The 15,627-nt window shown below is 51.7% G+C and overlaps 1 protein-coding gene and 1 gene segment (V, D, J or C); one reads left to right on the top strand and one right to left on the bottom strand.

Moving 5' to 3' along the window:
- The first annotated feature begins 1,350 nt into the window (after window positions 1-1,350).
- Window positions 1,351-3,321, top strand: LOC118258227 (immunoglobulin lambda variable 1-47-like). The segment is given in 2 exon segments: window positions 1,351-1,455; window positions 1,902-3,321. Coding segments are annotated over 2 exon segments (570 nt in total).
- Window positions 3,322-13,962: 10,641 nt separating this feature from the next.
- LOC118258261 (feather keratin Cos1-2-like) lies at window positions 13,963-14,767 on the bottom strand. Its single transcript, XM_035566927.1, has 3 exons — window positions 14,669-14,767; window positions 14,624-14,626; window positions 13,963-14,289 (listed from the first exon to the last, which is right to left on the bottom strand). The coding sequence occupies exons 1-3, from the start codon at window positions 14,765-14,767 to the stop codon at window positions 13,963-13,965; spliced, it is 429 nt and encodes a 142-aa protein (XP_035422820.1).
- Between the last annotated feature and the right edge of the window lie 860 nt (window positions 14,768-15,627).

The following is a 15,627-nucleotide window of genomic DNA, read 5'->3' as shown; positions in this document are numbered from 1 at the left end:
GCTGCCTGGCCGAGAAGGACCTGGGAGTATTGGTTGATAGTCGGCTGAATATGAGCCAGCAGTGTGCTCAGGTGGCCAAGAAGGCCAACAGCATCCTGGCCTGTATAAGAAGCAGTGTGGCCAGCAGGTCTAGGGAGGTGATTGTCCCGCTGTACTCGACTCTGGTGAGGCCACACCTCGAGTACTGTGTTCAGTTTTGGGCCCCTCGCTACAGGAAGGACATGGACGTGCTCGAGCGAGTCCAGAGAAGGGCGACCAAGCTGGTGAGGGGTCTGGAGAACAAGTCTTACGAGGAGCGGCTGAGGGAGCTGGGCTTGTTCAGCCTGGAGAAGAGGAGGCTCAGGGGCGACCTTATCGCTCTCTACAGTTACCTTAAAGGAAGCTGTAGTGAGGTGGGGGTTGGTCTGTTCTCCCACGTGCCTGGTGACAGGACGAGGGGGAATGGGCGAAAGTTGCGACAGGGGAGTTTTAGGTTGGATGTTAGGAAGTACTTCTTTACCGAAAGGGTTATTAAGCATTGGAACGGGCTGCCCAGGGAGGTGGTGGAGTCACCATCCCTGGAGGTCTTTAAAAGACGTTTAGATGTAGAGCTTAGTGATATGGTTTAGTGGAGTACTTAGTGTTAGGTCGGAGGTTGGACTCGATGATCTTGAGGTCTCTTCCAACCTAGTAATCTGTGTCTGTGTCTGTGTCTGTAAGGGAACCAGGAGGAGCGCACAAGGGCAGACAGAGCAGGGTGTAAAAGGGGACACTCTGGGCGTTTGTCTGGTTGGGCCCTGCGCCTGAGCACTGTTGTCTGTCCTGTCCTCTTCTGGAATCTGTCCTTACCTCTGCATAATCTCGCTTTGTCCTGTGTGCACATGTGCTGCAAGGAGAAAGTGCCAGCTCCTTGTGGAGCAGCGGGAGTGGATTTGGTGCCAGGTGCTGCAGTCAAATGGAGTTAGGCCACGCCTGGCCCGTGCTCTCAGCTGCTGGAGCCAGGAGGTTCCTGGTGCAGCTCCTGGAGCAGGGGAAGGGGTCTCGGACTCTGCTTGCCATTCTTGCTGGGCATACTGCAAGTAGGCAGCTGCTTTGCCACTCCCTCTCCTTTTCCCTCACCTCCCCTCTGCTTCCCTCCTCTTCTTCCCCTCCCCTCGTCCGTACCGAAGGAGCTGCCTCAGCCTTTCCCCACACGCCTCCGCGTCCCGGGCTGGGCTGCAGGACGGACACAGCCCCGCTGGCAGCAGCCCAAGCCCTGCCCGCCCGCAGGCGCCCAGCACTCGCAGCCCGGGCCAGCCCCCGAGCGGCCCCGGGGCGGAGCTGGCGGCGCCGGGCGGCGGCGGCGGCGGCGGGGAGGAGGTGCCGCGGGCGGAGCAGAGCCGGGGCTGGCGGGGGCAGCGCGGCGCGGGCGGCGGAGCGGCGGGATGCGGCAGGGCCGGGCCGCAGGGCTGGCGGGGCTGGCCGCGGTGCTCCTGGGTGCGCGGGGCTGCCGGCGGCGGGGACGGGACGGGGGCTGCGGGGGGCCGGGGCCGCCCTCGCTGCTGGCCCGCCGGCTTCTTACGGACCTCGCTCCCCTCTGTCCTCCCTCTGCAGCCATCCCGTCTGCCTCCAGCGAGCTCAGCCGGCCGTTCCCTCCCACCTTGCCTTGCTCCCTGCCTTCCTCCTCTCCTTTCGGCACACCCCCACTCATTCCTGCCTGCTTCCCTTCTCCTCCTGGCTCGGCTCGGACCCTCCTTCCAAACAGCCCTGCTCCGACCTGGTCCCCAAATAACCATTCCCGGAGAAATGCCTTTGTGTGCTTTCTTCTGAGAAAATGCTCCCATCAGCTGTCAACCGTTTTTGTCTCCCCTCTCCCCCCCCATGACATTTTCAGTAGCAGAAAAGCCCTTTTCTGAGTTTTCTCCTTCTTGTCTTCTTGGCAGTGGCTGCAGGCAGAGCCCAGGTGCAGCAGGAGCCGTGGGCAGAGACCAGGGATGGCACCGGCATCAACATCACCTGCTCACACCCCAACATCCAGTCAAACGAGTACATCTATTGGTACCGTCAGCTCCCAGGCCGACGACCTGCATTCGTCGTGCTCGGTACTAAAGGCTCCAAAGCACTGACGGACCTGGCGGGGTGGCTCGCGGTGGCAGCAGACCACCAGTCCAGCGCCCTGTGGCTCGCCCAGCCCCGGCTTCGGGACGGGGCGGTGTATTACTGCGCCCTGAGAGCCACGGGGAGAGGAGCCCGGGCTGCGGCCGGGCAGGAACCGTGGCGGGCGGGGCCGGGCGTGTGTGGCGGGGGCGAGGCAGGGGCACAGCCCCCAGGGGGCGCTGCCGCTCTGCCCGCGGGGGCCGCCTTACCGCTCGCAGGCCCGGGGGTTCTCCCGCGCGCCAGGCCCTTGCCCGGCGCCTCTGAGGCCCTTCAGTTCTTCCGGGTCGGACCCAGCTGGGTGTGAGGGGGCAGGACGGCACACCCAGCAACGTTGATGTTAGGCAAGGGAAGGGGCACGCCTGACTGCATGAGCTGTGTGTAGCACCCGAGAGACCTCCACATAGTTCTGCACCCACTGCTTCTTTCAAGTCACAAACACATTGCAGAGAGAGGCCTGCAAATTGACAGGTGTTGAAAATCGGCACGGGGATCAGAGCTCATCTTCAGGGTGCTCCCAGACATGCAGAGCTTCCTTCCGTCTCTTTCTGCCCTTCCCTTCTCCCCTCTGTACTCCCCTTGCTGGAGAAAGTCCTCATCCTGACAGCCAGCTGTATGCTTGGAAGTCTCTTTCCTTGATGCCTGCGACTGATGCCTGTGTCTGCTCTACCACCTCCTCCATTCCCTGCCTGCACCTGCCTGCTCCACTGTGTCTGGCCCCAAAGCCCTCTCAGGACACCTGAAGCCTCCGGCTCTCAGGGATGCCTGAAGGAACAACCCCGCATGCACTGCAGACTGCCGCTGTCCGTGCCAAGCCTTCCAGGCTGTGTCAGGTTCCTGCCAACAGATGACCAAATAGACCTCAAGGAGCCACTGACTGGAATGTTTTGCTTCTTTGCCTCATGATCCCTGAGGGCTCATCTTCCATACCAGAAGCCACTTTTGCAGAAGCTCTTCTCCTGTAAATAAAAACAATACATTAACGCCATCACCACCAAACTGTTCTCCTTCCTTCAGACCCAATCTCAACTGCTTCATGGCCACTTTGATCCACTTTTGTCCTTTCTTCACCTTTAGCTTTGGGAAATCTTTTTGTTCTATGTGTGCCCCTCTTCTTCCCTGGTGTTTCCCCCACTGCTACAGGGTGTCTCCCAAGTCCTGTTCCTCTTCCTCTCAGCCTCTGACCTCTTCTTGATGAGGATGTTGAGTTATTTTTGCCTTCTGTGAACATTCAACCATATCACATTAATAGTACGTTCAATGTTAATTTAATTTCTGGGCTCCCCAGTACAAAAAAGACAGGATCTCCTGGAAAGAGTCTGGTGGAGGGCAATAAAGATGATACAGGGCCTGGAGCATCTTCCCTATGAGGAAAGACTGAGAGACCTGGGTCTGTTCAGCCTTGAGAAGACTGAGAGGGGATCTTATCAATGTTTACAAATATCTTAAGTGTGGGAGACAGTGGGATTTGGCCAACCTCTTTTCAGTGGGAAATGGCCAAAAAATGAAGCACAGGAAGTTCTGCACCAACATGCGAAAGAACTTCTTCACGGTGAGGGTGACAGAGCACTGGAACAGGCTTCCCAGGGATTTTGTGGAGTCTCCTTCTCTGGAGATATTCAAGGCCCATCTGGACGTCTACCTGGGCAACCTGCTCTAGGGAACCTGCTTTGGCAGGGGGTTGGGACCCAATGATCTCTTGAGGTCCCTTCCAACCCCTACAGTTCAGTGATTCTGTGGTTCTGTGATACGCTGCCAGTATCTTTTTTTTCGGTTGGAGTGTAGCAGGCCTCAAATCTTCTGTATCCCTGACTCCAAAACCCTAGGGGTCAACCTTGAGTTTCCCCAGGATCTTTCTGCCAGAGTCTCCAGGTGGGGCCATTCTCTCCAGCTGTGGTGTAGAGCACATTCTTTACATCTTGTCCTGCTTGGACTGGCCCAAGGGCTACTGCATGAACTATCTCCCGTTTAATCCGTTTAAAGGCTTGTCATTGCTCAGGGCCCCATTTGAAATCATTCATCTTATGGGTTACTTTATAGAGTGGGCTTACAATCAGACTGTAAATTGAAATGTGCATTCTCCAAAAACCCACATCATCTAGGAAAGTTTCTGTTTCTTTTTTGCTAGTTGGTGGAGACATAGCCGTTATTTTGATGATCACATCCATTGGGATTTGACAACGTCCATCTTGACATTTTATTCCTAAATACTGGATCTCTTGTGAAGGTCCTTTAACTTTATTTTGTTTTGTGACAAAACCAGCCTTCAGAAGGATTTGGACTATTTTCTTCCCTTTCTCAAAAACTTCATCTGCTGTGTCACCCCACACCATGATGTCATCAATGTACTGCAGGTGTTCAGGAGCTTCCCCCTCTTCCAGTGCAGACTGGGTAAGTCCATGGCAAATGGTAGGGTTGTGTTTCCACCCCTGGGGCAGTCTATTCTAGGTGTATTGGGCACCACTCCAAGTCAAAGCAAACTGTGGCCTGCACTCTGCTGCTTAAAGGACAGAGAAAAATGCATTAGCGATATCAGTTGTGGCATACCACTTGGCTGCCTTTGATTCCAGTTTGTACTGGAGTTCTAGAATGTCCAGCAATGCAGTTCTCAACAGTGGTATGACTTCATTCAGGCCAGGATAGTCCACTGTTAGTCTCCACTCGCCATTAGACTTTCATGCTGACCATATGGGATTACTGAAGGGTGAGTGAGTCTTTCTGATCACTCCTTAGTTCTCCAGTTGATGAATTATCTTATGGATGGGAATCAGGGAGTCTCTGTTGGTACAATATTGACACTGGTGCACTGTTGTGGTAGCAATTGGCACCTGCTGTTCTTTGACCCTCAGCAACCCCACAACGAAAGGGTCCTCTGAGAGACCGGGCAAGGTAGACAACTATTTAGTGTCCTCTGTCTCTAAGGCAGCTATGCCAAAAGCCCTCTGGTACCTTTTTGGGTCCTTGAAATATCCTCTCCTGAGGCAGTCTATGCCAAGGATACATGGAGCATGACAGCTACTAGGAGGAAAAATAACTGTATCATAGCCAAAACCAGGACACTGAGTCACCAAGAGAGTGTGAGGAGTACCTACTGACAGGGTGATTAAGCCCATCAGTGTTATCAATACCCAGGTACTGGGTTGCTGGGAGATGGTGACACTAAGAAAACAGAAGGTTGAAAAGGGCATTATCACCCAAAGATACACGTTTTAGCTGTTGAAGAACAGTGCTTACACTAAGTTCAGAACTTTTCAGCTTCTCATACCAGACTCCTACCAAGGAGGCTGGAGGTGCAGAAGGGAGGGGACACAAGCAGGTAAAAAGTCCAGATTCGTCACCTGGTGTGCAATGAGCCACTCCACACACAAGGTCAAGAGATTGTTTATTTCAGAATAGTGCAAGTCTGGGTATGCAGTGGTTTCCCAGAAAGATGGCACCCCTTAGGGCTTTCCACACCACTTTTATAGAACCCCTTCTCAGTACATTTACATGTTTGTACAATCCCCACTCCTCCAATTGGTTACATTAGCATAGTGCTGCCATGACAGAATCATTCTGCGCATCCTCAGAGAGGAAGGGTCCCTTGTTGGGCCGGGGTCTTCCAGCACAGGGGTGTGATATTTACTCTTATAATGAGGATAATACATGGAGAGTTCACAATATAATGCTCCTAATCTTTGTTTTTCAGCACACATCAGGAACTTTTCCCTCAAGAATGTCAATATCATGGTCTTCCTGATTAGCAGTTCCTCAGTTAATCATCCTTTTGACATCTCCAAGGCCTGGGTCATCTTGCCCTGTCCTCAAAGTACATGTTTTATCTCTTTCAGAGAAAACAGAATTAGCGATTGACTGGTTTCAAGGACAGTGGGCTCAAACTCACCAGAAGAATATCCCATGCCACTTAACATCCTGCTCAGCAATGAAACCTGGGGGAGTTGGCCGAGGGGGCTGCCATTGCTCAGGGACCGGCTGGGCATTGCTCAGCTTTTGGTGAGCAATTGCATTGTCCATCAGTAGTTTGGAGGTTGCTTTCTTTTGTTATTTTTATTTCTTCCTTTCCTTCTCATTGAACTGTCCTTTTCTTAGCCCATGAGTTCTTGCACTTCTTTTTTCCAATTCTCTCTCCCCTACCACAAGAGGGGGGCACATCTCACGGTGCGTAGCTGCCTGACGGTTAAACCACAACACTTAGTGACTTTAACATGATATGCAGTGCTGTATCTGCGCCATTCCTTAGCATAATCAAGATGGACTAGCTGGTGAATGAGAGGAAAAGCTGTCTGTAAAGTCTGAGCCAGAGTGGTGTAAGGGCGCCCAGGGCCTAAACATGGAGGCTGGGCAGGCTGAAAACCCATGGTAATATTTGAGGGACCCCCACAAGGGTGGGGGTGCTTGTGAGATGAGTGGGTGTCTGCATGCATCCATTATTACTCTCAGGACTTGATATATTTACAATCCTCCTTGCCAATCTTCCATTCTTATGCCATCCCCCTTGCCAATCATTCCCTTTTAACCCATTCCTCCCAACAGATGGGATGCATGAAAATGGGTGTGCTTGTGCATCTAGTAGGTGAAGGTGTGTATTTCCAGCAGGGATCTTCTCTGGAGATATTTAAGGCCCGTCTGGTTGCCTATCTGGGCAACCTGCTCTAGGGAACCAGCTTTGGCAGGGGGGTTGGACCCGATGATCTCTTGAGGTCTCTTTGCACCCCTACAATTCTGTGATTCTGTGATTCTGTGATCTCCAAACCTGACCAGCTAGAGAGGAGGAATGGGGCTTGCATCTCTCTAGGTAAAGTTTTGATGAGTACTGGTGGCGTTCTTCTGTATATTGTTAAAGGCAGTGCCCTGCCTGTGGCTGCAGTCTGTGTGGGCAGCTGTATTAGTGTCCTGTGTGTGTCTCCCTCTGTGTACCTTCCTCTGAAACATGCTCATGTTTGCTACTGGCCCAGCCTGCAAAAGGGAGAGCAGCAGCCCCATCCATCAGCCCAGAACAGAGAGTCCTGAGGGTCTCCAGATGCACCAAGATGTCTGGAATGGGAATCCCAAGGTGCTGATGCCTACCAGAGGCAGCAGCTTTCCTGGCATCCTCTCATCAGCCACCAAGATGTTCATGGGGTGCAGAACATGTCGACCTTCTGGAGAGCAGCTTGGCAGAAAAGGCTCTGGAGGTTGTGGTGGACACCAAGCTGGACATGAGCCAACACTGTGTCCTGGCTGTTAAGAAGGCTAATGGTGTCCTCAGCTGCAGTAGGAGGAGTGCCAGCAGGTCGAGGATGGTGATCCTTCCCCTTGACTCAGCACTGGAGAGGTCAATCTTGGAGTAGTGTGTCTACGTCTTGGCTACTCAGGAGAGGAGAGTCACAGACATACTGACGAGAGGCAATGAAGTGCCACATCGACAACTGAGAGACTGGAGCATCTCTCCTTCACAATGAAGGCAGGAAGTGTGTTAGACATTGGAGACTCCTCTCTGAGAGGCACCAAGGTTCCCATTTGCCATCCGGACAATCTCTCCAGAGAGGTTTGCTGCCTGCCTGGGGTCCATATTCATGATATTACAAAGAGGATACCGAGTCTGGTGGGTCCCAAAGACTACCACCTCTTCCTACTTTATCAAGTAGGATCAAATGAAGCTGTAACAAGGAAACTCTGAAATATCAAAAAGGATTTTATGTCCCTTAGAAAGATATTGAAGGGATAGGGAGCGCAGTTGGTGACTGGGACACAGGAAGAAGGAGACAAATGGGCTGAGTGAATGATTGGCTGAGAGGCTGGTGCCATGCCCAAGGTTTTGTATTTTATGATCTTGGACCCACTTTCGAGGGACCTGGCATGCTGATGCCGGATATGGCACAGCTGTCCAGGTAGGGTGAGAGTGTTCTGGGCAATAAGCTGTCTGGGCTTATCAGGAGGGCTTTAAACTAGATGTGGTGGGGAAAGGGGATGCTCCTCTGAGTGAAGAAAGCATACCTGAGAACACTATCACTCTAAGTAATGGCAGGGAAATACTTGGGAACTGTCCCAGTGCAATCAGGAAGGGGTCTAGAAACACAATACGACTGATTGCCCAGCTGAAATGCCTCTACACCAAAGCATGCAGCATGGGAAACAAGCAAGAGGAATTGGAAACCATGGTGCAATTAGACAAATGTGACCTGATTGCTATCATGGAAACGTGGTGGGATGGATCACATAATTGGAATATTAGAATAGAGGGCTACAAACTCTTCAGAAGGGATAGACAGGGAATGAAGGGAGGGGCTGTTGCCCTCTACATTAGGGAAGGAATTGATTGTGAAGAGTTGCCTTTGAGAAACAGCCACAGCCACAGACAGGTTGAGTGCTTATGGGTGGGAGTTAAAGACCGCACCAATAAAGAACAGTTTGTGGTTGGGGTCTACTACAGGCCGCCCGATCAAGGCAGTCTGGATGAAGCATTCTTGCTTCAACTACAAGAAGCGTCGTGCTCACATGCCCTCATTGTGATGGGGGACTTCAACCACCCAGATGTTTACCAGGTAAACTACACAGCAGTTTGTAAGCAATCCAGAAGATTCCTAGAGTGCATTGAGAATAACTTCCTGGTCCAGGTATTAGACAAACCAACCAGAGAGAAGCATTACTTGACATGGTGCTCACCAACACAGAAGAGCTCATTAAAGAGGTCAGGACTGGAGGCAGTCTGAGCTGCAGTGACCATGCCCTGGTTGAGTTTGTGATCTCGAGGAATACAGGCCTGGCACAGAGCAAAGTCAGGACCCTGAACTTCTGAAGAGTGAACTTCAACCTATTTAAAGACCTAGCAGATGAGATCCCCTGGAACACCATCCTTAGGGACGAAGGAGCTGAAAAGAGCTGGGGACTCTTTAAGGATGTTTTCCTTACAGTGCAAGAACTCTCCATCCCTCTGCATAAAAAAGCAGGCAGGGAGGGCAGACAATCAGGATAGCTGAGCAACAACCTGCAGGTCAAACTGAGGCACAAGAAGGAAATGCACAGGCAGTGGAAGCAGGGACACGTGGCCTGGGAAGAGTACAGGGATGCAGTCCGAGTGAGCACGGATGGGATCAGGAAAGCCAAGGCATGGATGGAACTGAGCTTGGAAAGGGATGCGAAGAATAACAGGAAGGGATTCTATAGATACATTGCTCAGAAAAGAAAGGCCAAAGAGAGTGCACCTCCTCTGATGGATAAGAAGGGTGAACTGGTAACGACAGACATGGAGAAGGCTGAGTACTCAATAAATTCTTTGCCTCAGTCTTCACTGATAGTCAGGCTTCCCAAGTGTTTTGTTTCCTTGAACCCATAGATGGAGGCTGGGGCAGAAAAGTCCCACCCACTGCAAGTGAAGAGTAGGTTTGAGACCACCTAGTGGAATTAAACACATATAGGTCTATGGGACCTGATGACATCCATCCCAAGGTCCTGAAGGAATTGGCTGATGTAGTTGCCAAGCCTCTCTCCATCTTATTTGAAAAGTTCTGGCAGTCAGGCAAAGACCCTGGTGACTGGAAAAAGGGAAACATCATTCCCATTTTTAAAAATGGTAGGAAAGAGGACCTGGGGAACTAAGACCGGGGAGCCTCACCTCTGTGCCTGGCACGATTATGGAAATGATCCTCCTGGAAGCAATATCTAGGCACATGAAAGACAAAGAGGTGATCTGAGACAGTCAGCATGGCTTCACCAAGGGTAAATCGTGCCTGACCAATCTGGTTGCTTTCTATGATGGAGTGACTGTAGCAGTTAATAGAGGAAGACTCACCAATGTCATCTACCTGGAATTCTGCAAGGCCTTTGACACAGTCCCACATGACATCCTGGTCTCCAAATTGGATAGATATGGATTTGATGGGTGGACCATCCAATGGATAAGGAGTTGGCTTGAAGGTCACACACAGAGAGTGGTGGTCAATGGATCTATGTCAAAGTGGAGGCTAGTGATGAGTGGTGTACAGGGGTCTGTCCTGGGACAGGTACTGTTTAATATCTTCATCAAAGACATAGACAGTGGGATCGAGTCCACCCTCAGCAAATTTGCAGATGACACCAAACTGAGTGGAGCGGTTGATACCATAGAAGGAAGGGATGCCATCCAAAGGGACCTGGACAGGCTTGAGAAGTGGGCCCATGTGAACCTAATGAGGTTCAACAAGTCCAAATGCAGGTTGCTGCACCTGGGCCAGAGCAATCCTGGACATGAGTGCAGAATAGGAGAAGAATTCATTGAGACCAGTGCTGCAGAGAAGGACTTGGGGGCTCTCATGGGTGAGAAGCTTGACATGAGTCATCAGTGTGCACTTGCAGCCCAGAAGACCAACTGCATCCTGGGCTGCATCAAAAGAGGAGTGTATAGCAGATCAAGGCACTTGATTGTCCTCCTCTACTCTGCCCTTTTGAGGCCCACTTGGAGTACTGCGTCCAGGTCTGGACCCCCCAGCACAAGAAGGATGTTGATCTGTTAGAGCGGGTCCAGAGGGGGGCCACAAAGATGATTAAGGGGCACCTCTCCTGTGAAGATAGGCTGAGAGAGCTGGTACTGTTAAGCCTACAGAAGAGAAGGCTCCGGGGTGACCTAATTGCAACCTTTCACTACTTGAAGGGGGCTTATAAAAAAGATGGAGAGCAACTCTTTGCTCAAGCAGATATTGACAGAACAAGGGAGAATGGTTTTAAACTAAAAGAAGGGAGATTTAGATTAGAGGTTAGAGGGAAATTTTTCACTCAGAGGGTGGTGAGGCACTGGAACATGTTGCCCAGAGAGGCTGTGGATGCACCATCCCTGGAGGTGTTCAAGACCAGGTTAGATGAGGCCCTGAGCAACCTGATCTAGTGGGTGGCATCCCTGCCTATGGCAGGGGGATTGGAACTAGATGATCTTTGAGATACCTTCCAACCTAGGCCATTCTATGATTCCTCTGAGGAAAGGCTGAGAGAGCTGGGACTGCTCGGCCTGGAGGAGAGAAGTCTTGGAGGGATCTCATCCGTGTATAGGAATAATTGAAGGGAGGGTGCAAAGAAGATGGAGCCAGGCTCCTCTCCATGGGGAACAGTGCCAAGACAAGAAGCAATGGGTACAATATGAAACACCAAAGGCTCTTTGTTATTATTAGAATATACTTTTTCACTGTATGATTGACCAAGCCATGCAAGAGTTGTCCCGACAGGCAGTAGAGTCTCCATCCTGGGAGATCTTCAAAAGCCATCTGGACATGGCCCTCGGAACCCTGCTGAGCATGCGTGATCGGAGTGTTGGGCCAGGTGAATTCTAAAGGCCCCTTCCAGATGTGACAATTATGTGATTCCACAACGTTATCCGTGAGGAGAGGCAGAGAGAACCGGGGTTCTTAAGCCTTCAAAAGAGAAGGGAAAGTAAGGGCTTTTCAATACTTCTGATACTTGACTATATGATAAAGAGACAAATGGGGCAAAACTATTCTTGAACACAAAGCAATGGGCACAGTATGGAACATGAAAAATTCCCACTAGAAATTACCAACTATACTACTTTTTTTTTTTAAATTCATGATGGTGGAGAATGAATGTAGATGGATGCCAGTAAGAGTGGCACTCCAAAGCCAATTAAAATATGATTAGCTGGAGATAACACAAAAAAGAAAAAGGGGAATAGCATACGCAAGGTTATGCCCTTTCAGATGCTGGGATTCCCAAGATATGGAGCATAAGACAGACCACATGTCAGGGCAAGGCACACACTGCACATCCTGCTCATGCTGAGATTCACTGACATTGTCATCTTTTCTGGGATTTTGTGTGATTTTTCTTAGAAATGAACAATTCTATTCATCAATTCTACAGTTGAGCCAAAGGCTGTTCATATGACAACACGCTGCTTCACTCCTACAGACTCACCACAGGCTCCACTACCACATGGCAAAGGATGTGGACAGCACAGCACTGTATAGCACAGCAGAGCTCTGTGGCTACACGGATGAGCTGCCATGCAGATCCCAAACTTCTCCATGAACAGTCTCCTTCTGTTTCAGGCAGTGAAGTGGATTTGCTGCTCCATGCAGTAATTTTTTTTTGAGAGAGGGAGAACGCTCACACTGCCTGGAGGGTTTGAAAGGAACAGTTGAGATTTGCAGAAATTGGACTGTCATTCCTTTGGTTGTCTGAGTACTGCACCTCCAAAGTGTGCTGAGGGAGGTGTGGGGGAAGACAGTGCGATGGATCCACTTGTTGCCAAGCCAGACAAGGTGTTAGAGATGCTGATAGAGGGGGCCCAAGCATCAGGGAAGCAGAGACTGCCAGGGATGTGGCCCTGGGTGGGTGCCCCCTTGTGGCCCATCAGAGTGTGTGGAGGTGACCCACTGATCCCACATCCTTTTCCCTGCTGACTTCCAACCCCTTGCCCTATGGAACAGGTTGTCCTTGTCCCCTCTGGGCTTTTGGCATCCCACACCCCAATGGAGAATGGTTCCTCTTGCAAATGCTAGGTTATCCCACCAGAACAGGACATGGCCAGAGCCCCTGGGCTGCTGTGAAGCATGTTTCCTCCCTTCTTTCTGGGGATGTGGGAGAGAAACCGATGTGTTTTCTGCTCCCAGAAGAAATAAGAACATCCCCATGGAGCTGAGGACCCCAGAGGTAGATGCCACAAGCTCAGTGGGGAAGACTCCCCTGACATCAGCTACAGCCAAGCAGGGATTGTGCAGAAGAGAAGGCAGTTCTAGCTGGGGAGGCGAGGACTGCACTAGGAGAGGAGACAAGAGCAGCCCTTTCCCATGATGTCGCTCCCACAGTCTGTAGGGCCCCTGACTCTGACAGTCCTTGATGTTTGCTCCTGCTGGAGAAGGGAGAGAGAGAGGTTGCCTGCTATAGATGTTGGCAGTATGAACTTGTGTATCCCCTCAGTCTTTCACATCCTGGCAAATGGTAGGCCATGTCAGATGCTGTGCTGAAGGGTGATCGGGACGCACAAGGAAGCTGTACCTCCTCTCCATGCCCAGGTATGCCACTCATGACCAGGTGGTGGAAGAGAGGGAAAAGTGGAGTAGAGACAGAGGACCATCCCCAAGAAAATTACCCATTCCCAGTTACTGCCATCCTTTGGGAACATCTTTGTCTGAGCCTCCGTCCCCAACACAGCTCCACCCAAAGCAAGAGGAACACTCTTCCCCAAGATCTGGGGCCTCCAAGATCAAGGGACTGTGTCTAGGTGAAAGTATCACAAGTAAAGGACTGGTGTCCATCGGCTGTGGAGGAACCAGGGATGTCTTCCTCAGCTTCAAGACACAGTGCCTGAAAGATGAATTGCTGCAGTGTGCCCCACCCTCCAACGCCTAGAGGAGTGAGGCATTGGCCACAGCTAATTCCCAGTAAGGAATGGCTTTCTCATTTAGCCATCTCTATGCAGATGGAAAGACCAGACCGGGACATACTCAGGATTGCTGCAAACATTTATTGAGTCTCAGGAGGGAAATGAGGTGACTCCAAGAAGAGGCCCTGGGAGTGGAGAGCAGGAGGAACAGACAAAGGTTTTTCAGCTTCTCCTACAGCACAGTTCCCACAGGGCATCCATCTACCTGGCCCACAAGTGGAGAGAGACTTGCAGGTCACACCAGGTTGGTTTCTGGGGCCCTCAGAGAAAGCAGAGGGCAACAAAGAAAAGAGAGAAAAAAGAGTAAGTGGAAAACAGGAAAGATTGGCCATGTTGTCAGAGAAGCCAAGCTGGCCCCTTCCTGTCTGTCTTTACAGGACAAGCCAGAGATGGTCAGGTCCTCTTAATACAACAACTCAAAGTTTGTTCTTCTGTCCATTCTTGTCCAGCAGCATGTTCTGAGTTCCTGGCGTCCTGGTCTGGGGCACTGTCTGGCATCTTTAGCAGGGGCGGCACCTGCTGCCACAGTAGCGGCTGGTAATACAGGAGAGGTCACAGCAGCCAGAGTTGATGGGGACTCCGTCACAGCTGAGGATGCTGCCAACGGCGGCGGAGGTGGAGGATCCCACAGCAGTGTTCTGTGGGAAGGAGCTGAGGATGGGGCCGGGCAGGGTCACCACCACAGGAGACGGCTGGATGACGATGGTGGAGTTCTGGCACTGCCTGACGCAGGGCTCATTGCAGCTGCTGGCCAGCGGGGTCGGCCCGCAGGGCTGGCACGGCTGGCACTTGTCATAGCAGGACATGTCTGGGGACAGGAGGTGCACCTGGGAGAGAGGGCAGGGAGGAAGCAGAACATGGGCATGCATGAGGAGCAGCCTGTCACCACACCAAGAGGGAACCAAGGCACAGGCCATGCTGAGAGCTGGAGGCTGTGCAGGGATGTGCCAGGGCTTCTTGGCCTCATCCTCCCAGGTCCTAAAAAGAGCAACCACGGCCTATCTGGCTACAGCCTAGACCCTAGCACAGGAGCCATCATAGTAAAGGCCCAGCCTTCCTCCATGACAAACCTTCTACCCCTTGACTCTCCCACAACCAGCAGCCCCAAGATTTGGCATGGAACACAGGTGATAACAGCTGAGAGGTCCATGGAGCTGAAACCTGCTTTTGGAGAATGAGGGGGACAAGAAGGGGCTTCACACTCACCTTGTTCCCAAGGAGAAGAAAGCCAGAGAAGTGGATGAGAGAGCACGGAGCTGAGCTGGCTTTTATAGTGGGCCTTAGCTGCCCCATGTCCAGAGGCATCCCTTGAAGCAGGGACTATTTTCTGACAAGCTCCTCTTGAATGCAAAACATCCCACCTAATGATATGGGATATGCGTTGCCTTCCTGTGATGCTGTTTTTCATTTCCTGCTTTATGCTGTGCTTTTGCCCCAGAGAAGGCAACTTTTGAGTGGCAGGTAGGGAGGCCCAAGTATTTCCAGGCAACACCAGTCAGTGTGGGCAGAAGACTCAGCTCATGTGCTGGAAGAGTCCAGGAAAGGCAAATGATGTCCGCCTGGGTGACTCGTTAGGGGCTCTTTGGGGCCCTTTTGGCCAGAGGTGGCCCAGCTCCTGCCTGTGACCCTACCCCACTTTGGATACTACATCAAACTATGTACACCGTCCAAATGCTGCCCAGAATGTCTGCTCGGGTTGTTCCCAGGTGGGGCCTTGGGTGAGTGTACACTGTGTCACATTCAAGCACATGTTGCTCTCTTGTGGGAACTTGCCTGTACTGGGGCTGCCTGGGACACAGTTAATGTTCCCCACAGCAGCCCCTTGAGTGCTGTGCTCTGTACTTGGAGCTAGAACAGCATTGCCATATTGGGGCTATTGTGGAGCAGTGCTGGCACAGCATCAAGACTCTCTCCAAGCCCCCCAAAGTCAGGAGGTAGGGGGTGGGCAAGAGGTGGGGAGGGGACATCACCAGGGCAGCTGACCTAAACCAACCAAAAGGCTATTCCATACTGGATGACGTCACATTCAGCAGTAAAGATGTGAAAGGGGAAGGAAAAGGTTAGGGTGGGGGGGGTGGGGGGGGGTGGGGCGGGAGGGGGGGCAGAAACGGACACGGGACACGACGACTCTCATGTTCCTCTCAGAAAATGGCCAGGCATATTGA

This window comes from Cygnus atratus, chromosome 25 (genome assembly GCF_013377495.2).
Source record: "Cygnus atratus isolate AKBS03 ecotype Queensland, Australia chromosome 25, CAtr_DNAZoo_HiC_assembly, whole genome shotgun sequence".
Lineage (NCBI taxonomy): Eukaryota > Metazoa > Chordata > Aves > Anseriformes > Anatidae > Cygnus > Cygnus atratus.
The sequence above is the reverse complement of the archived record's forward strand: the minus strand, read 5'-3'. Positions and strand labels throughout refer to the sequence as shown.